General features: G+C 40.5%; 1 protein-coding gene across 5 annotated transcripts in view; it reads right to left on the bottom strand.

Moving 5' to 3' along the window:
• Nucleotides 1–22,738, bottom strand: part of ULK4 (unc-51 like kinase 4) — a 159,834-nt gene that overhangs the window by 83,900 nt on the left and 53,196 nt on the right. For all 5 annotated transcript variants that reach the window (XM_081164361.1, XM_081164360.1, XM_081164364.1 and 2 more), the window contains exons 25-31: nt 21,904–21,960; nt 16,431–16,482; nt 16,238–16,332; nt 13,102–13,153; nt 12,861–13,002; nt 12,015–12,107; nt 10,228–10,276 (exon numbers count right to left, since the gene is read on the bottom strand). In XM_081164361.1, the coding sequence (XP_081020487.1) occupies nt 10,228–10,276; nt 12,015–12,107; nt 12,861–13,002; nt 13,102–13,153; nt 16,238–16,332; nt 16,431–16,482; nt 21,904–21,960 (540 nt within the window). The remainder of the gene's footprint in view (nt 1–10,227; nt 10,277–12,014; nt 12,108–12,860; nt 13,003–13,101; nt 13,154–16,237; nt 16,333–16,430; nt 16,483–21,903; nt 21,961–22,738) is intronic.

The raw sequence follows: 22,738 nt of genomic DNA, 5'->3' as shown, positions 1-22,738 counted from the left end.
CTAAAGGTAGGTGGCTATTCTATTGTATAAATTTTTATTTGTATTATTTATATATGTTATTTATATATTATATATTTTATATCAATGTAATAAATTAATATTATATTTTTAATTAAAATTGTAGAATGAATCTACATTTGGTTTGTGACAAAGGGCTAAAACGTCACTTCCATGACTAATTATCCTTTTATCCCTAGTAATGTAGAAGACTTCAGACTCTTGTCTTACTGCAGGTGTCTTCTTCTTCCCAAAATCCGCTCTGGAGGGTTAGGGGGAGGAGAGGGGAGATAGTTCCGTCTGGCAAGTAGAAATACTTGCGCTGATGGAACTACCATATTAGTGCAATGTTGAATTCCACCAATAGTTTCTAGCAAAGTCTGAGAAATAAATTATTTTGTAGCCATGATGAAAGAGAGTAATGCAACTGTATGTTAAAATAAAAAAATTCCTTCCAGTAGCACCTTAAAGACCAACTAAGTTAGTTCTTGGTATGAGCTTTCGTGTGCATGCACACTTCTTCAGATACACACTTCTTCAGATACACACACGTGCATGCACACGAAAGCTCATACCAAGAACTAACTTAGTTGGTCTTTAAGGTGCTACTGGAAGGAATTTTTTTATTTTGACTATGGCAGACCAACACGGCTACCTATCTGCAACTGTATGTTAGTTTGCCCACAGTGAAACAGAATCATAGAACTGTGGAGTTAGAAGGTACCATAAGGATAATCTATTTTTTTTAAAAAAAATTATTTGTATACTGCCCTATACCCGTAGACTAATCTAGTTCAACCCCCTGCAATGCAGAAATCTTTTGCCCAATGGGGGTTCAAATCCACAACCCTAAGATTATGAGTCTCATGCTCCACCAACTGAGCCATCTCAGTCAATGGATGTGGCAGTTGTCTGTTCTACCCAGATTGTAGCTCTGTTCTATGTATAAGATGAGCTCAGGTTTTGATGCCTATCCAGAACCAAAATATATGACTAATTGTTTGGATTCCAAAACTGTATTGTTTATTATTGTTTTTGATTTTATGGTGCAAGTTAATACTGGGGAAAGAGAGTGCAGATGGTTACTTCACCTCATAAGGGATTTATAAATGTTTGATTTCAACAATGTGATTATATAATTGATCAGTAATGGAAATACTTAACTAGGCCTACATCATGTGGAAAGGCTCTGGTCCTCTGCTAAGATGTAAGCAATGAAGCATGAGGTAGTAAAGTTACTCACCACTGGAAACCTACAACCATGTTACAAACTCATGGGCAACTTAGCAAGAACATCCGTTTGAAATCAGAGGATTTGGAGTCAAGTGCAACATGGATCTTATAAATTGGCAAGGTAACTTCCATTTTCTAAAGTTATATACTCAATAGCTATTGAAAATCAGTAAAACAAGTAAGGAATCAATGAAAGTAATTGGCTTTTGTTCGGGAGTAGACAACAATATTTGCTTTGATTACTTGGGAAGCACGATAAGCCAGATCTAATTTGAGAGAAAATGTGCACTGGTGATTGAGACTCCCCTTGCTAATGAAACAAACCACCACCTGAAGCCTTCACATAAATGTTGAACTTCGTGTTATTCCATGAAATTCATTTTCCCTACAAGCATTTGTTTATATAAACAGATGATTGCACTTAAGGATGTTTTCAACTTAAGATCTGCAACCATGTTTTCAAGAGGACATATCAATATTGCATTATTAGTCATTTTTATTTCCAGCACAACATGTATTTCAGTGCCTCATGGAAAAGTAACTCTGTGAGACTGGTAAAGAGCCTAAATTAGGTGTAAGGAATGATAATGCACCTTAATGATTGTGATAGCATGAAAATTAAATCTAATCATGTTCCATTAAGCATGCTCTCACTTCCATTTTTACAAAATTATTTTATTATGGTTCCTCTCCTGTCTATTGAAATAAGCTTTTACAGCAATTTAATTTTCTACTATAAACAACCCTCATTTTTCACAATGCATCCCCCTGAGATTAGAGAAGGATAATTTAAATTTCTCCAGTCTTGCAGCTATACTAAGGTAACAATTTGCAGAGGCGAAGATTTTGTTTTCCTATTTGCAGTAGAGATCATTAAGATATAATTAGACTCTTATTCATGAGTATGAGCATCCTTGCTATGGAGATGCCAGTCATCCAATCAGCGTCCTCTGCACCTGTGTCGAATATGAAGGGCAGCAAGAATAATCCCCACTTCAGTCTCAGGGGAGTTCTGCATTAAATGAACTGCACTAGACATCTCTTTCTCCCTCTTTTGTTATTAATGGAATCTTATTCATGCCTCCAGTGTTTTCTCAGACTCCATTATTATCGATCAAAATTGCTAGACTATTTGCTTTCAGCAATATGCTGCTGCACTGCTACCCAGATGTGAGTCCTAACGACAACTACGTGTGGTGAATTTTAATCACGCCCTGTCTGAAACTGATCACAAGCAACTTATGCTGTACAGAAAAAGGCAAACCAGTCTACTTACAAAATAACCCGTGGCTCTTTCAGAAACAGTATAAATATATGTAGGTCTTGTTTTTAAAACTCAATACTAACCCTGCCCCCCCCCCCCCGCCCGCTACAAAAAAAGTTCTAGATTTAAAATGTATGACTTTAATTAGAATTTAAACCAGCATTTTAATACTTTTGCTGCTATGCTGAGGGAAAATAATGGTAAAAATGATGTAATAGAACTTTCTTTCCTGAAGCCAGAGGCTTGGATCCAATGCTATCCTAGTGTGAGAAAAAAGCCACATCTGATTGTGCAAACAGGAGATTGCCCATTGCTTTTGATTTGTCCCCCAGCTGCCTGTCACAGCTGGGCCCTGGACAGTAAAGATGTGGCACGAGAAAGAAGAATGGGATATGCCAGTAGCTAGCCCAGAAGTGCAAGTCAGAAGAACCTCAGGGCTAACCAGGAGGCAGGATCAAGAAGCAAGTGAAAAGTCAGGACTGAAGAGCAAGTCAAACCTTAAGGACAAACAAGGAGACAGAAGATGAGTAAGGGAACTACTACAGAAAAGATCAATTATCTTGTTACTATCCTCTAGGCCTGTTTCAGAAATGGCAGACAGAAAAGGGCTTCCAGTGATGATCTCAGGGTCCAGTCATGTGGTAAAAGGTGGTCTTTTAGCCATAGGTGTCCTGAGCCATATAAGGCTTTAAAGATCAAATCCAGCTCTTTGAGCTGAGCCCAGAAACAAACTTGCAGCTTCTGCAGTCAGGCCAACACTTCCAGAAATCTATTTTACAATGAATTTATGTTTGAAGATGATGGTGGAGGATACTCCTAACATCTTGAGATGATGCTTCCCTAAAAAAACCCCTGCTACCACAGTGCTCAACACTCATCTATCTGTGATATTGCTCCACTGGTTGATAAAATGTAGTGCCCCGGCCACCACCATATTTACAGATTGATAGCAAGCTGTGATGTGTTTTCCTGGCCCCTCTGAGAATGCAGGATTTTGAGAAGATCAGGGCTAGGGTCTTCTAGCTGCCCTGCCCTGACTATCTCATCTTGGCCTGTAACCCAAATACTTTCGAGACTTGGAAAAGGAACATGGAAGGGAAAGTGGACTGGTTCCATTTCCCCTTGCATTCCTCTCTCCTGGCAGTGGAAAGAGCTTTCTTCTCATCCTGTGTTTCCACAAGATGTTCTCCCAGTGGTTCTTCAAATAGTTTGACGCCTGAAAAGGGAAGGGTGGTCACCAGGTGCCTGGGATCCACCTTCCACTCTCACAACCAACTGTCCCAACATGCCAAAGTGGTAGCAGCCATAGACCTGGCTTTGAACTGCAGCGTATCCAGAGACGCAACAGGCATAAGGGCTGACATATGAGAGGCTTTCATAAGTCCATCCTTAATTGATTTACGGATATCCTGCTGTGATCCCAACCCCTCGGCTCACATATATCTGGCCCTAGCAGAGACTGAGGTGGTGACTGAAGACTTGAAGGCACCAGCCTCAAAATTCCTGCACAATGTGTCCACCACTAATTTATCAAAGGAATCATTTGCATCCCTCTTTTCTCCTCATAAGGAGTGACAACAGAAGAAACCAGGGCAACCACAGGCTATTTCAGTGCTGGAAATTGATCTGCTGCATAATTTTATTGGGGAACGTATAATGCTTCCCAGCCAATCTGAGGTTCCGTTTCAGCTTATCAGGACTGATCTACTCCACCTTCCAAACACTATCAAAGGCTAGTGGAAAGGGCACTGTAACGGGTTTAGATGAAGCTGAAGGAAATACCTTTTCTACCCCAGAAGCCAACGACTCATTAGAAGATTCAGGCTCAACAAGGAATTCCTCATTAAGCTGTAAAATCTGTCTAGCTTTTGCCAACAAGGCAGGATAAACATCTGAAGAAAAATGCTTGCCCTGAGAGCTAGTGGACTCTAGCTCCTCCTCAGATAACTCTCCCACTTCACTGCCTTCCATAGCAACCGATTGCTCAGATTCAGAAAGCGCATCCCCATCTGGCTCTAGTTTGCTCTGTTGGTGCCACAATTTCTCCTAAATTGAATTCTATGTAATTGCCTTAGCTCCCGCCACAACCCACATGTTGCCCTTCAACTGGAGAGAAACCAGGGGAGGATACTGAGGAAAGACATCCCACAGAACTGCAGTGGAAGGAGATATGGCATCTCCTCCTTTTGTGGCTTTCAGATTTAAGCTTCTGTTTCTTTTTGCATTTCTTGCTTGTGAAAGACCTCCCTCAAGCCAAACTAATAGATTTAGAAGGAAGAGAATCCTTTATCTTCTTCAGAGAACAACTCTCTTATCCACTGCAGGAATTTGGAGAAATGACCTCCCCAGGAAAAGGAGCACCAGTGAGGGCAAGCCACTCATCCCTTCGGTGGTGTGACTGCCGCTTTTGGAATTCAGATGTGCTGTGTACAGAATCAGACCGTCCATATTCAGAAGTGCTGTTTTCAGAAATTGCTCTGTTTTGGGCACTGGTACGCGGGTGGCGCTGTGGGTAAAACCTCAGTGCCTAGGACTTGCCGATCGCATGGTCGGCGGTTCAAATCTCCGCGGCGGGGTGCGCTCCCGTTGCTCGGTCCCAGCGCCTGCCAACCTAGCAGTTCGAAAGCACCCCCAGGTGCAAGTAGATAAATAGGGACTGCTTACTAGCGGGAAGGTAAACGGCGTTTCCGTGTGCGGCTCTGGCTCGCCAGAGCAGCTTCGTCACGCTGGCCACGTGACCCGGAAGTGTCTGCAGACAGCGCTGGCTCCCGGCCTATAGAGAGAGATGAGCGCACAACCCTAGAGTCTGGCAAGACTGGCCCGTATGGGCAGGGGTACCTTTACCTTTACCTTTACAGTGGTACCTCGGGTTAAGTACTTAATTCGTTCCGGAGGTCAGTACTTAACCTGAAACTGTTCTTAACCTGAAGCACCACTTTAGCTAATGGGGTCTCCTGCTGCTGCCACACTGCCAGAGCACAATTTCTGTTCTCATTCTGAAGCAAAGTTCTTAACCTGAAGCACTATTTCTAGGTTAGCGGAGTCTGTAACCTGAAGCGTATGTAACCCGAGGTACCACTGTATATGAAACACAGAGGAGGCTACCAAAGAGAACATATGCCTGCCAAAACCAAGCTCTTTCCAACAGAGTGAGAAGCAGCCCTCTGATAAGCGCTTCACAAAATTCTATGGCAAAGGAGCTGTGATGAGCTTGAGGGAAATCACCCCAATTGAGGTAGAATTGTGGAAAGATTTGCTGTGATCAAAGACCAGCGCTCTACAGAGGTCTCAAGGAAAACTGCTAAATGTGGAATAAGTCACCACAATCCTGCTGGGTTTCACCGAGGTAGCAAGACTAATCATCACTAGCAGAAATAATGATGCTAATGATGCAGGGTGATGAGGTCTAACCCTTCTCCTCCCCAGCCACCACCCTGACAAACAATGCCCATAGTCAGCCTTACGAAAGGCAGAGTTGAAAGCTTAACCACACTCAGTACTTGATGTGTGTGGGGGATTTTTGTTGGGATCGTGGTTGGAGAGGGAAGAGTTAAATATTCTCTCCCTGTGCACAATTGTCCCAATGAACATTTTCCTCCTTCTCTCAATTTGCTTGAAACCACAGATGCTACTGTATACTATGATTTTAATACAATGCGTAGTTAGGCTCTTAGTATGTTGAAATGCTAAGGTCCAAGGCATCTTTTGCATCTTAGAAAATAACATTAGAATTGACTTCTCCGGTTTAGTGAAATTAAACCAGAAATAAATATAATCTGTGGACAGATGCCTTCTTCACATAAATGACGAGGAAGGCATCTAGTCATCTGTGCAAATGCACCTTTTCTGTATGTACACAGGTACTTGGTATGTGCCTGACCTTTCGAAAATGAAATCTCCCTCTAAATTATTGAATCCTCTGTGCAATATATTTAGAGTGGTGCATACCATTTGGATTCTACCAGACTTCAAAATAAAGATAATTAACTGAAGTATAATGCAGAAATGTGTTCAGATAATGGCAGCACCATTAACCTGGAAACATTATCCCAGGTATTACTTAATTACAAAAGGTTTAATAAGATTGAGAGGTTTATAATTAGCTCATAACTTCTCCCGTATTGAAACATCTATCCACACAACAAATGTTAATTCTTTGAGAACACAGTATCAAATGATCATCATAGCAGCTATTAGACTAAGTTATGAACTAGGAAGTTCCCTGTTTAAATCTGCTATCTGTCACAAATTAAGTAGATCATCTTAGGCAAGGCACTCTCTCCCAGTCTCAGTCATCCTCAGCTGTAATATGAAGACTAGTAATACTGACACTTTAAGGCTGTGGGGTGGAACCTTTAGCCTGCAGGCCTATGTTGGCGTGGTCTAAATCCCAATTAGACCCACATAAATCATACCAGCCTTCCCCATACCCTGACATCATGTGTGGGGCAGGTATGGATGTGGCTACAAAGGGAGCGCACTGAGATTATCTGCACTAGGGAGTTCCCCACTGGGTGGAGTATAAGAGACCAGACAGTATTAAAGGTACTTTGAGCCCAAGTGAACGAACACAAGAATCCTGAACCTTAAATTGGCAAATAGTGCAGTTCTAAAGCAGCAGAGTAACATGTTGCCAGTAACTTGCAGCTTTGGACCAGATACAAGGGGCAACCCCACATAAAACATGGTGCGAAATCAATATTTGAGAAACCAACATGCATGTACCACTATGGTCAGGCTATCATGGTTCAGAAATGGTTGCAGCTGGTGTACCAGTTGGAGCTGGTAAAAAGCACTGCTGGCCACCGAGGTCACTCTAGTGACAGAGATCAATCAAGGAAGACTCCCAGACTGCGTACCTTAAAAGGGAGTGAAGTCCCATTTAGAACAGGTAATTTGACCCACAAGGCCTCAGTATTTCAGAATTCAAGCTCAGTTTATTGACCCTTATCCAGTCCAACACTGCATCCACGCACCAGTATGAACATGCTCCCGACTCAGATGTAATGGAGAAATAAGAGTTGGGTAGCATTAGTGTACTGATGATACCTTGCTCCAAAACACCCAATGACTGCTCCCAACAGCTTCACAGAGATGCCGAACAGAATTGCTGACAAAATAGTGTGGTGCCCCATAGTGAAAACACCATGGAGCTGAAGAGCCTTCTTCCAAGACTACTTTCTGGACACAATCCTGCAGCTAGGAGCAGAACCACTGCAACACAGTGCTACTGATACCCATCCCACAGATTCAGTCCAGGAGGCTATCATGTTCAATGGTACTGAAGGCCACTGGGGGATCATGCAGAAGGAGCAGGGCTGCACTCCCATCAGGGCAAACAAAGCTGATCCAGTCCCAAACCTATACATACACTCTATAACAGAAATGATGTCACTGGGCTTATTGTGAACCTTTCAAAATTCAGTGAACTTTTGTGGTAACTACAAATAAAGCTTTGCCCATAAAAACACATATTAAGAAAAAGTGAGGTGCCGTTATTTCAAGTTATTCTGATCTTGGGTGTGGCTGGCCATCATTCAGGCTATGATGATAAATATAGGAAAAAATGAGCTTTTTAAAGAACATTTAATTTACCTTGTTACAACCTTTTCATAGACAGAGCTTTAAATTAGAGATTTGAAAGAATTTCCCCCAAGGATGTAGTTTAATTTGAAAATATAATTAACTTTGGAATAATTATTGCTACCACTTCACTCCTTCCAACTTCCCTAGAGAAAAAGCAAACTTTTGCTTGGTACCCATGAAATGAGAAAGTCATTGTAATTTTACAGCGTTTAAGGAGTACCAAGGAAGACATAATAGAATTCTATTGCTCAAGGAACAGAAAGGCAAATTTACAACAAAACACTCAAGCGGATTTTGTAAAGAAATAAATATTCTGCTAATCTTTAAATTATTTTCCAAAAGCCAAAACCTCCAATTAAATTTTTGCTTGCTGTGCTGTTATCAGTTACTCCAATTCTGAAAGTTTTGCATACTATAGCACCTTAGTAATTTAGCTAGTCTGTCCACTCCCTACCCTGCAATTCGAATAAATAATGCTGTCAATTAGTTCTAGTGAAACATGTTGGAAACATACTCTTTTTGTCAGATGTTATGACTAACCTGCTCATTCATTAGAAGGAGCATGGTTCTCTGGATAGAACAATTCATATGTATGCAATCAATCCTCTGCCCTCAGTTTATTCTCCCTTCTCATTGGAACCACCACCAGCATAGCTGCCAACCAGGCCTTCTAGGTAGTGCAAGTCCCTATAAGCAGTGATGCTGCTGGTAACACATGCAGCAAGCAAGCGGAAGTATTTTCCCCATGAAATAGGTACACAGCTAAGATGTAATATGAATTGCCTGGCTCACCACAACTTACAGGGATGTTCTAAGTTACATCTGGAGGGCCCCAGCTAACACTGCCAGTAACATCTGGACAGCTCCTCACCCCTGCTCCAAGCCATATATACTACATTGTGCAGCAAGAGGTCAATCTGCAAAGTTGGGTGTGATGTTACTCTCCAGAGGGACTGGGACAGGACTGGTAGGGTTAAATGCAGGGTGGCCAATGAGAGGCAGAGCCAACTAATTCTAGTTTTGTTCCCATTCATGTGCCAGGCAATGGAACAGCTTCCACTGCCTGGCACATAGTTTGCAGGAAAACTGCAGGATTTTTGCTTTATTTTCACACGAAAAGTCCCTAAGATGGTTGGATGGCGCTTGTATGCCTCCTTCTGGCAACTCCTGCAGCCAAGCTGGTGCGCTGCTCTGCTTTCCTTTGAACCACATCAGCAAGGCCGAGAGGCGGGTCTTGCTGTCTGGGTACCCAGGACCTCCATACACACTGCTCAGGTTTGTGCCCCAAGGAGGTCACTTTTGTTGTTGTTTAGTCGTGTCCAACTCTTTGTGACCCCATGGACCAGAGCACGCCAGGCACTCCTGTCTTCCACTGCCTCCCGCAGTTTGGTCAAACTCATGCTGGTAGCTTCGAGAACACTGTCCAACCATCTCGTCCTCTGTCGTCCCCTTCTCCTTGTGCCCTCCATCTTTCCCAACATCAGGGTCTTTTCCAGGGAGTCTTCTCTTCTCATGAGGTGGCCAAAGTATTGGAGCCTCAGCTTCAGGATCTGTCCTTCCAGTGAGCACTCAGGGCTGATTTCCTTAAGAATGGATAGGTTTGCAGTCCATGGGACTCTCAAGAGTCTCCTCCAGCACCATAATTCAAAAGCAGGTCACTTAGATGCTGCTAATGCAGCTGTTTGACTTCCTTTCCAGAGGCACATTTCATTTTCTCTTGAGACAGATGCCAACAGCACAACTCCTGAGCCACATGACAACTTTGGGCTCTCAGGCTCTCACTTCATTCTGGGCCTGCAGCTCAGGTTTGACTCTTTATGCATCTATGATTTTGAGGGCAGGGGGGTGGTTTGACTGCTCCCTCTGCCTGCTTCCCTAAATCTTCAGTCAATGGGTGGTACAGTTTGTTCTCAAAAGAGTCTGAGTCTGGCTCCAAGTCAGGGTTAGGCATGACAATCTACAGTATACCAAGAATATGAAAGAATTTTCTCTAGTACGTATCACAACAAAATCAGTCTAATAAGACTGCACAGCCTTTTTGAAATAATGACATGCCCACTGAAGTAGCATATTAACAAGCAGATCATCATAATTAAATAATGCTTTAAGGTTATGTTAAAATCAAATTCTGTAAAATATATTCTCACCAGAATTACTTGAAAAATAGTTGGAACAAGATGAATTTCTTCAACAAGGCTGTTAAAAAAACCCAGAAACCCAAATTAAACCATTGAACATGAAACAGTGTGACAAAGTCTTTGTTGCTAAAATCTGTGACCCAGAACCTCAGCCCCTGACTACCTCTTCATTTAAATAAGTTCTACCACAGCTATTAAAACATAAGAAATCCAATACTGCTTTAAAAATTACTTCTTGGTCTACCTTACAGATGTGAAGCAAGTGAGTGGAACAGTAAGTAAATTAATATTTTTTTAAAGGCAGTTATTAAAATGCATTAAGTCCATCAAATGGGCAATGGAGGCAGTAAAATAATTTGAAGTAATAGGCTACAGTGGATATACTGAAATTAACACACATACACCGAAGCAGCTTTTTATGTATGCTTCATTAGCTATTTTATCTTCTCTGCTTTAATACATTCAAGTATATTAGAATCACATACTGTGTATCTGAGAAGTGATTAACCACCAGGTTTCAGATAAAGGACATTCAACTTTATGACAACAGAGAGCTACAGAAGTCATTAAAAAACTGTTTAAATATGGGAACTTGACCAATTGGCCTTAAACTTCTACCACCTCAAATGTGCTTCCAAATTCCCTTCCTTTGCCATGTTACTCCTTATTTTGCCTCATTTGTCCCTAGTTTTCTGACTCTGCTGTGCTCTCCTACAATTCAGGAGATGAATTTTACCTGAGTTCAGAGAAAAATAATCCAAAATCAACATAAGAAAAGCAAATCTTACACACTTGCACAAGCACGATTTATGTGAGGGTGACAGCACATCAGAATCGCCCAAATAGCTGTTGTATAGTGGTGGGCAAAGGAATGGATACGGAAAAACAGGCTAACCAAAAAAAGTAGATCAAGTCATTAAAAAGCAATGTCTCGTGTCTGGTGGACACTTTAGTCTGAACAGAATTTTGAATCACGGTTAGAAGACTAATTTATACAACAGTTCGTTTTTTATTGAGAGATTCATTTTCCTCAAGTGTCTCGTGAAACGGGGGGGGGGGGGAGAGATGTAACTGTTCCTTGTTGATATATTCAATAAAGTCTCACCAAATCTCGCATGTAGATTTCAAAGTACTCATATCTCCAAACTTAATATTGACTAAAGCGTTGTACATAGCTGCAACAAGCTCTTTCCCCGTGGGGCCTATATTCAAAATATACTCTCTAATTATGAAAGAGTATGTGTAACATGTATGAGGACCACAGAATTGTTGATGAAATTGAAACCACCCAATGGCCATTCATTCCTTGAGACACCATTTGTAGCTGTTCTTTGGTGGGTGCGTCATATTTTTTTGCCCCCCAACCCCCTCAATCTATAATAACTCTTAGATCCAAATTTATATTTCTACTTAGAATTAAGTTTGAGTCTTTCTGTAAGAATAGTTCTCTTCTTAAGTAAGTGACAGTACAATCCTAAAGATGATCATGCAGAAATAAGTCCCACCATATTCAGTGATGTTTACTTCGTAGCAAATGTGTTTATGATTGAGAAAATACGGGAAAATGTAATTTGATGGCCAGAATACTAGTTCTTTGAGTTCAAGAGGGTTTTAGACTCATTTTTCTAAACAGCAGGAACCTACACTACATGGCTCACTACAGTTAAAACTGAAGGAAGTTTCAAAAGCAGTTTATAATATGACATATCAAGGGTCAGCTGACTGATCTAAGATGAGGAAAGGTCAAGCTCTCTGGATTCTGGCTCACAGAAGTAGTGAACGTACAATTGGATTACCTTGTAAAAACGGGGCTATACTCTGTAAGGGCAACTAACAGCTTTAGACCATAAGCAGGTACTGGGTCAGGTGCCATTAGAATTTGCTGAAACCTAGAACAAAAGAAAGAACAACCTTGTGAAACACAAACGTAACTATTCCACCCATCATTTTCTGTAGGAAAATATGCTAGCAGTTGATCAAGTGAACCTTCCCTTAATCTGTCCACTCATACATCCTTCTACTGACTTATCTACTTGTACAATTTTTTGAAGGGAAAGCTATGTGTTTTGAACAGCAGAAAAATCAATTTTCTGCTAGTCTTTTGTAACAGGATGACCCTATTAGCAGTGGCAGGATTTGCCTTGGCAGCTTCTAAAGTTCAAGCCAATTTTCTATCTGATCAGCAGTAGATTTTATTATGAATTTGAGTATATTTTTTGTAATTATCATTTGCTTTTTTGTTCTCTTTTTTACTCATAGTTGATGTATGCTTGAAACCACTCTGCAACACTTTTCAGTTGAAGGAAAATTGGACTAATTAGGACAACCCATATATATTATAGTTGAAGAAGCAAAATAACTTGTGTTTTTTTAAAATCACACTCAGAGGATTAGAGGAAACCTTGTTTCTCTTTAGGAAGAGCCAGGCAGATTGTAAAAGGGTTATGCAAACTTGGGTGTCCTGCAGCTGTGTTGTTTCTACAATAAATATAGTGAAGGACTGTATAAAATCTCTTACACTGAGACATCTGGCAGAAAAATGTGCGACACTGTTTATTAATCCGACTGCAGTTCAGAAATGTACAGCCAAAACAGATTGGTTATAGAATTAGTTTTGATTAGAAAAACTGTTCTGTACTTACTGAGGCAGCAATGAGTCTTTAATGAGAGACAGAAGTTTGTTGTTTGAGTTAAGGTTCTCTTTCTCTTCAGCCATGACCTCGTGGCTCACAAGCAGTGATGTGGTTTCTGAGAGCAACCGCAAGCTGAAGAGTCTCCACTCCACTAAAGAAGAAGAAAGGAATCAATGTGCCAAGAATGTGTCCGCACCGATGCTTAATTAAAGCAAAATGGGTATTTCAGTTGATGTGGCCATATATTTACCATTTTGACTGGAGACCAAAGAAACTAAGGGTGGGAGGATGTAATCCATAACCTAAAGGAAGGCATGATAAAGATCTGGCTTCAATTATACAGACATAACGATATTTCATGTAAACTGCAATCCACGTTTATTTCCCAACTATAATAAATTACAATTCATAAATAGAGAAACCAACTTCACTCAGGTAAATTGTTTCAGTATAACAAAGAAGAATGTGTTCTTTTTTTTAAAAAAAAAAGTACCAGTTCTTAACTGAACACCAATATAGAATTCCAACCATCATTTTTGCAAGGTAATTGGCATTGATTTTTAGGAAAGAAAATACAACCTTCAGTGGCACAATGTTGCTTATTTAAGATACAGCTCACAAAGTTTGGAAATGAAGTACCTCAGCTAGAACTTAGTCCGCCTGCCAGAAACATGGTGGTCCTTAAAGCAACAGTTGTAGCAGTGAGTCAGGGGAGCAATTCACCTCTCATCTCTTGTGGCAGAATTGGCTCGCATGCATGTGGGCAAAGTAGGGGATGGATTCCTTGCTTCTGCTATATATTCTGATAAAGGATCTTAGTGGCCACTTTCTACCCAAAGTCCCAGTTTAAGAGCTTCTGGGCCACAAAGGTCCTCAGCTCCCCTAAAGGGCTTGACACATTGGTCCGTGCTCTGGTGGGCTCAAAACCTCAGTCCAATGCCCTACTGGTGAGCCCAGCAACAGTTCCCTACATCATGCATGACAGTGCTCTGGAACTAAACTACAGTTGTAGCCTAAATAAACCAACACAAACCTCTTCTTGTGTATTGCTCCTTGGACCCCAGGTCTTTCCTGTGCATGGTAGCACAAAATGATGGCAAATAAATGATTGTAAATCTCTACTGATGTTTACTTGAGCAGTACTAATTTGTACTTAATTTATAAGTAATTTTCCTTGACAAGGTTTTGTAGTGTGAAAAAAAATCTAAATAATCAACTCTAATTACATAATACTGAATATGCTCATACGTACATGAAATGCCTATAGATTAACTCAATTACTGGCTGCAGACCTTATCATTCTGGTCCATTAGTTTGAAGAGAACATCACGTCCATATACTTAATTCCCATTTCCTTAATTTCCTATTGCAAGCAATTTTGCTCCTCTCTACAAACTATTATTCACCACCCAAGGTAGCTTAAAAACTATTTTACTTCATGAAAACAAAGAACTCTGTTGACACTAACTAGCTTAACCTCTGGGACTAATCTTAGACACACATTTCTAGTCAGAGAAAAGGATATCCTATTAAGAAGTTTTATATTTGAAGTATTGATCTGGAACCTTGAACATGTCTAGCTTCAATTTAACAAGAAAGCATTAAGCTCCTTTGGGTGCTCAGCATTTATATTCATGGATTTCAAGTCATGCTCAACCACCACCAATTAGAAGACATCCCAGGAGTGAAAGTATTTCTTTAAAAAAACCCCAACATTATATATATATCATGCAAATGAATTACTGCACAATGCTGCTAAGACTTATATTCCAATAATTACAGTCACACACCTTTTGAGTGATAGAGCACTACTGCAATTCATGCCACTAACTAACACCTGGAAAAGTCATGAACAAGTCATTATGGACCTCTGTATCATCTCTCTAATACAGTGGTACCTCGGGTTACATACACTTCAGGTTACACACTCCACTAAGCCAGAAACAGTGCTTCAGGTTAAGAACTTTGCTTCAGGATAAGAACAGAAATCAGGCTCTGGCGGTGCGGTGTCAGCAGGAGGCCCCATTAGCTAAAGTGGTGCTTCAGGTTAAGAACAGTTTCAGGTTAAGAACGGACCTCCGGAACAAATTAAGTACTTAACCCAAGGTACCACTGTATACATTTGTAGAAAAGTGTCACCACGTGGTAGTTTGTGTGACTGCCAAGAGATGGTGCTTGCCCTATGAACTACAGTGTGACACTGTGAGGAAGAAGAGGCTGATAAGGATAGGTGGTGGTGGTGAGATGACAGCAGCAGGAGGAGGACGAGGAGGAGGAGGGATGGGGGCTGAAGGAAGTGAGGAAGCTGAGGAAGAAAAGAGCAGGAGGCTGAGGAGTTGTTGACTGAGGGGGGAGCCCAAAGGAGGGAACAAGGACTTGGTGAGACAGGGAGAGCAACAGGGACAGTCCCATTTGCCTAGCTATGCTGCCCACCCCCTCAGCCATGTAGAATTGTGGGTACTTTCTTTTTTTCAATTCCCCTGTTCTTGGATAGAGAGACAGAGGAGGATCTCTCTCTCTCACTCTGTGTGTGTGTGTTGTGTGTTGGGGAGGGAGATGCTCTTGGGTAGAGAAAGGGAGAGAAGGCTATAGTGACCCTCTAAGGGATGCAGGTGGCGCTGTGGGTTAAACCACAGAGCCTAGGAGAAGTTCGGCGGTTCGAATCCCCGTGATGGGGTGAGCTCCCATTGCTCGGTCCCTGCTCCTGCCAACCTAACAGTTCGAAAGCATGTCAAAGTGCAAGTAGATAAATAGGTACCGCTCCCACAGGAAGGTAAACGGCGTTTCCGTGCGCTGCTCCGGTTCGCCAGAAGTGGCTTTGTCAGGCTGGCCACATGACCCGGAAGCTGTATGCTGGCTCCCTCGGCCAATAAAGCGAGATGAGTGTCGCAACCCCAGAGTCGGTCACAACTGGACCTAATGATCAGGGGTCCCTTTACCCTTTACCTTTAAAGATATAAATACAGTGGTACCTTGGTTCTCAAATTTAATCCATTCCAGCAGTCCGTTCGACACCCAAAATGGTTAAAAAAAAAAAAGGCTGCAGGAACTTCTTGCACTCAATCTGAAGCCATGGAAGCCGTGTTGGATGTTCAGCTTCCGAAAAATGTTCACAAACTAGAACACTCACTTCCAGGTTTGCGGCGTTCAGGAGCCAAGCCGTTTGGGAACCAAGGTACCACTGTACTTCTAAAGGAATAAATAAAATTATACACAACTGCCCCACCCCCTCTCCACCTGAGTCAAACATAGTTCAATCACTTTCCTTTTTACCCCCAGCGCTTCATTTCTAAAGCCATGACCCTAATAACTCCTAATGATCTGGGAATACTAAATTCACTAGTGAGAGTTGAGGCGCTAAGCACGCACGTGGCATCAGAACTTACCGCTGAGTGGTAAAGTGTTAACAACACTGGATGTTGCATTATTGCTTCAAATACTGACAAAGCAGTTTTAACTAGTTCTTCTGAAGCTGTTTGACCTGTTGGGAGACGAGGAAAAGTTGTAGTACATCTCTTTTGCAAGAGAAGAAAAATGATTTTATAGAAAGGGCATGACTGATATCCTAGTTATACTTACCTATTGCTCCATCTAAGTTAGTTTCTCCTGAATCTATTAATTTGACAAAACCCTGAAGAGAAAAATAAGACACAAAAAGAGAAAGGTTAACAAAGACCGATGGCTTTGTTAAATAAATGTGTATAAAATAAAGGCCACATAGCAATAACAGTAGATTAAGGTTAAAGGTTTTGTGACACAATGGCAGGATCTCCACAGAGAGAACATAATTTAAGCCTCTTTAGCACATTTACAGTACAGTGCAATGCTATCCAAGTCTACACAAGAGCTACTGAATTCAACAGGATCTATTCTCAGGTATCTAAGTATAAGACTGCAAACTTAATTATTCAAATTCAACATAAGACTTCTAGAAAACACAATTTTCTCTTATTTGTGCCATCTTTTTTATCTCCCCACATAATTCATACTTTATGGGTAGACTTACGTGTAAGTAGAGAAAACCGTACCCTACTACATTTTAAGGATAACCTAAATAAATCATCCTTCTGAGGAGCAGCAAAAATAAAATATTAATGCTCTGGGATAAGTAAATACTTTGCTATTATTCCCTCTTCTCTTGAGCCACTTAATTTATTTCCATTTTTCTGATTCAATTTAATACATAGAAGACATTTTACAGGGATGCAAGAGGTATGTCATCGATGCCACAGAAATAGTAATCCACATAATTTAAATATATATGTTATATATAAATTATCAGGTCATTTACATGGCTACATTTTCAGTACTGAGAGATGCATAGGGGAAAGCATCATATGATAAAAAAAATGATCCTGGCACACTGATGATAAATGAGGAACAACTTGATACATTTATTTATAGCCCTCTCTCTTTTTCAACAAAAAAACCTAAAACTGTTTAACAAAAGAAATATAAAACAGAAATGGGTCAAAGCAGATCAATAGAAGGGACACTATTTCCCATCTCTGCAAATTGATTGGCCACGGATGGCATTCCACAGAGAAATAGTATCAAGGGTACATATAAAAATGCACAGCATCTAACTGCATATCCAGTAGCCCATTTCACATGCAAAAACACGTGCAAACACATGCAACAGCACATCACAAATCAAACAAACACACAGAACACTGTGTCATATGCGAACATGCACAAAGTAGTTTTTCAGAAACACAAACATGCAGCAGTTATTGTCTTTCATTGCTGTAGCCTACTATTTCTAACTACAGCGACTTTCCTTTTGACTCCAACATGGGAGCTGCGATCTGTCCGATATGTGGATGAATACCTGCCCTTGGCTACATCACTGATTAAAACAGGAACTTATACTGAACCTTAAAGGAAGTTACTGGTTTTCTGTAAAGTCAAGATCTCCTTGATTCGTCCACTTTTGGTGTTCAGCAGTCGCTTCATATGAGAGGAGGTGTGAGAATGTGACACCCCCCCACCCCCAGGAACAACCTCAGCAAAGGGACAATAAAGAAGGGTAAATTTGAAGAAACCCGGTGGCCTTTCCTAACCTTTCTAAACAACCTAGCTCTGCTAGACGTCCACCAAATGGCCACTTTTTGTTTCGGTCAGCCCATAATCACAGATACTAAGTTTTTATTATCTTCAGGAAACCCACCCTTCCACAGTAGTTTTGCTCAGTGGGTGTTTCTTTCCATTTTGCTCTTGCATGTGTTTGCACATACTTGTAATTTCTATTGTCCTTACCTTTATTTCTTTTGACTGTTATTGTTAGGTTGATGTTGAAAACTAATTTTAAAAATTACACACAAGGGGGGGGGGAGGGAGAGGGAGAGAGAACTGGGAGACATGGATGCTTTACTGAGGCAGTTTCCAAGGTATTAGACCTTGGAGCCAGAATCTAAGGCTATCTGACTTTTAGAAGACACCTGAAGGCAGCCCTGTTTGGGGAAGTTTTTAATGTCTGATGTTTTATTGTATTTTTAATATTTTGTTGGAAGCCACCCACAGTGGCTGGGGAAACTCAGCCAGATGGGCGGGGTATAAATAATAAGTTGTTGTTGTTGTTGTGTAGCACAGTCACATTGGCTGCTAAATGTACCATATTACAGAACTGGACCACAACCAAATTCCCGCCGATACCTAATTAGATAGGCTGGTTTTGGTGGCACTGTTTGGTCCAATATTGTTAAAATGCCTTTCAGTTACTGGACACTGGTGGGGACAGTATGCTTGGTCAATTCTGGCAAACCACTTGTGCACTCAATCCTTGTCCATCATAGCTTTTTAAATATAGCAAGAAGGGGGGTGGGCAGCTGGATCCAAGGGGTTGTGAAAGCCTCTTTGAGAGAGGGAGTTGTTCCAGCCTCTTTAAAAGAGGCAACAAATCAATTACTCCTGTCAAAACCTAGCCTGGATACAGAAGATGTTATGATCAGTCACTCCTGGATCTAAGTAATCTGTTTCATCAGTTTAAAACCAGGCTTCAGGCCTGGGTTTTGGGTGTAAACTGCCTTGGTTGCCCGGTTTGATGGCTTTTTCTGTAAGAGAACCAAGTAGGACCTACATGTGCAACATTTATAGCAGAACACCTAATGTCATGCAACTCAGGCACACAATGGGTGATTGCATTCAGCTGCTGACACAAAGGTTGGTGGTTCAAGCCTACCCAGAGACAACTGTAAGCAGGATTTCAGGGGGTTGGACTAGACAACCCTTGGGGTACCTTGCAACTCTACAATTCTATGATTCTCTGTCTCTTCCAGAGATTAAGGCTACAAGGAAGAATGAGAAAGTTGGAGAGAGCCACACTGATTCAAACAGCATGTCAAATATGGGATTTAATGCCCGAGATTATTTACAGCACTCTCTGTAAATGACAATGCCCATCTGATAGAAGTGGCTGGTTCCACAGGTTTCAAAGAGGTTTGCTTTTACTCATCACAGGCAATATCAGAAGGATGAGAAAACATATACACCTTTTCAAGAGATTGCCAATATTTTGACATAGCAGTTCACGAACTACAAACATAAAGCTTTACCATATGTCAATCTTAAAATTCCGTGCATCACTCAAGATAATCAGAATTATCCACTCCAACCCAAGGTGTTTAAAGCTCATTTGATTTCAATGGAAGAAAACAAGCACATACTTTAACCTTAGCTGGATTTTGCTCTCAATTTATCCTCTATTCCTCATTATTAAAGGGGGAATGGAGGGGAAGGAACCTTTTATTAAGACAAGAAGGAAGCATCTTGTCTGAGAGGTGACATGATATAGAATTCCAGACACTATGCAAAGACTCTTTCACATTACAAATCTCAATCTCCAGGGATCTTGGTGCCAAGGCCTATATATTAGCAGTGTACCACTGTTTCTTTTCAACTACTACACATTAAAATAAATAAATTTACATTCAGTTACAACCCATATCCTCAACTGCAATCAGACAAAAACTATAGGGCTGATGTAAAGCTGTAATGAGTGGCATCCTGTTTAAACCGCCATTCTGCAAAGCAACTACAGAAATGGTTCTTCACAATTTGCCTTGCACAGAAATATACAAATATGCCGATTCATTAAACATTCATATCTTGTACTCTTTGTTCATAAAGTTTGTTTTAGTGAAGAATAAGCAGGACAGAAATGAGAAATAGATACTGTCCTCCTCTGCATTGCATCTGTTCTGTGGAAATTTTTTTGACAGCAATTTGTAGCTCGATACATTAATCCAACCTCTGATAAAAACCAAAGTAATCAAATATTTAAGAGAAGAGAAAGCTTTGCATTTTATTTTTTTACGTGAGCTTACAACTTATTATAATGGTGGTTCTAAAAATATTTCCTTCACAAACATTTCAGTGTCTCTGTGAAATCATACAATGGTGCAGCTAAATAATTTATATTTTCTTGGAATTAAAGGAACACAACAAAAGTGAACATGAGGTCCATACTGCTTCCATTAGGAAGTACTGTAGTCTCCTGTATAAGTAAATCATTAATTTAAGCACCTGTTACTGAAACATGTGTACTCACCATATTTGGTTTCAAAGGAAAAAATGGTACTCTTAGAATAGAGTCATTTCACAGCAGCTGTTGCAGACATGGTGAAAACTAACAATACAATGCAGAAGTACTACTTCATTTTAACTGCAGCACTCTGGAGCATTGGGAATCCCAATACAGATTTTATTGTTAATATCAAAGCTAGCATGCTGATGCTGTATGTGACAAATGTCTCAGCTTTCTAGTTTATGCAACTTAGCATTTCATCAACTAAACATAATACAACTGTCCTGGCAAGAAAAATAATATTTCAAAGTAAATACAATATTAAATTGAACGAGCTATGAAGAATGATCTAAAAATTCTGTTCATAATTCCATCTAAAACATTGCTAGACAAAGAAACACTAAACAAAAGAATATAATAATTACATTGCGCTCAAAATCTCTCTTTTTTTAAATAAAAACTCAGCCCACTCACTTCTCTTATCCTTAATTAAGCTAGCCTTAAGTTTTGCGGGACCTGATGTAAGTGAAAGAGAGATTTCTGGTAGGTCGACAAAGGCTATACAAAGTTTATGAAGCTCCAACAGCAACTGTGTAGAAGTTGGCAGCAAAAGGAATAGAAAGGTAATGTATGCTGATTCTGATCATAGGGGTGCTGTGGTTCTAAGATTATTAGATGCCACTATGGGTGAACTTGTTTAACAGATAACTGTCTTATGGAAGGACAGGTACAAGAGATAAAAGGAAGATGAGTTGCTGTGGGCTGTCTTTGGACATGTGATGTTCAGTAAAAAACAGGCTACCTGATGTGTAACAGCAGAACCTAATGTAACATGCATAGACAGTTTAGTGCAGTTCTCTAAAACATTATAGATTTTAACATCGGAGTTCTTCTTGTGGGGGGCCTTAACTAAATATGTTTTTAAAGTATACACATTATGTGTGTGGGGGAAGTAACACTGTTATATTTTTCTTGAACATGCATATTTCAGAAGGGAATCATGTATCACTAAGTTAAATTAAAAAGGTAAAGGTACCCCAGACCATTAGGTCCAGTCGCGGACGACTCTGGGGTTGCGCACTCTTCTTGCTCTATAGGCTGAGGGAGCCGGGGTTTGTCCGCAGACAGCTTCCGGGTCATGTGGCCAGCATGACTAAGCCGTTTCTGGCGAACCAGAGCAGCGCAAGTAAATGCAGTTTACCTTCCCGCCGGAGTGGTACCTATTTATCTACTTGCACTTTGACATGCTTTTGTACTGCTAGGTGGGCAGGAGCTGCGACCGAACAACGGGAGCTCATCCTGTCGTGTGGATTCGAACCACTGACCTTCTGCTCAGCAAGCCCTAGGCTTAGTGGTTTAGACCACAGCGCCTCCCATGTCCCTTTTTAAAAAAATTAATATATATCTAATACATATTAAAATAAAAACTGCTAAAATTGTAGGTATTCCATTTTGCATATACCGGTAGCTTGTTTTTGTATTAGTTTTATGTATGCATGTTCTCCACAACCTGAAACCATTACTTACCAGCAAAGTTCCAAAGCTGCACAGAAACTCCTCAGTTACAATTTGGGGACGAAATACCTATGAGATATATAACATTGAAAAATAATAAGTACTTGGAAGACATGGTAAATATGCTGTAGCATGCAGTAAAATTGAAAATGACATTTTTGAGTCACAGTTGATTAGTAATAGACAGATAATACAATAATTGGAGCTTTTCAGTTTAGAAAAAAGGTAAGGCAAAGGCAAAGACATGATACGGATATATAAAATTATGCATGTTGTAGAGAAAGTGGACAGGGAGAATTTTTCTCTCTCTCTTCTCATGCCAGAATTTAGTATCAACTGAAGCTCAACTGTGGAAGTTTCAGAATAGACAAAATGAAGTATTTCTTCACATACTGCATAGTTCTAAAGAGTTTCCTACCACAAGATGTGGCAAAAAGAGCAACTTAAACGGCTTTAAAATGGAATAAGGGAAATTTGTTGAGGATAAGGGTAATTTTGGCTACTTGTTAATTAGGCTATATGTATGTTCAGGATCAGAGGTAGTACATCACTAAACACCAGTTGCTACTGAATTCATGTCCAGCTTGATGGCTTCCCATAGGTACCTGGCTGGCTGCTCTTGGAAACAGGATTGTTTGATTAGATTGGTCTGATCCAATGGGGATTTTCTTATGTTTTTATGTATGACCAGTATGAATGAATCACATTAGAATGTGACAGAGATGAAAGGAGCAACTTGACATAACAGTGTTAGGGCTTATATAAGGGCTTCAGTGTTACAATGTGAAGCTGACTCTCTCCTTCCCTATCTTCATCCAAAACAGTGGTGGAGCATATGCCCACGCTG

This window comes from Podarcis bocagei, assembly GCF_964188305.1.
Source record: "Podarcis bocagei genome assembly, chromosome: 12".
Classification (NCBI taxonomy): Eukaryota; Metazoa; Chordata; class Lepidosauria; order Squamata; family Lacertidae; genus Podarcis; species Podarcis bocagei.
The sequence above is the reverse complement of the archived record's forward strand: the minus strand, read 5'-3'. Positions and strand labels throughout refer to the sequence as shown.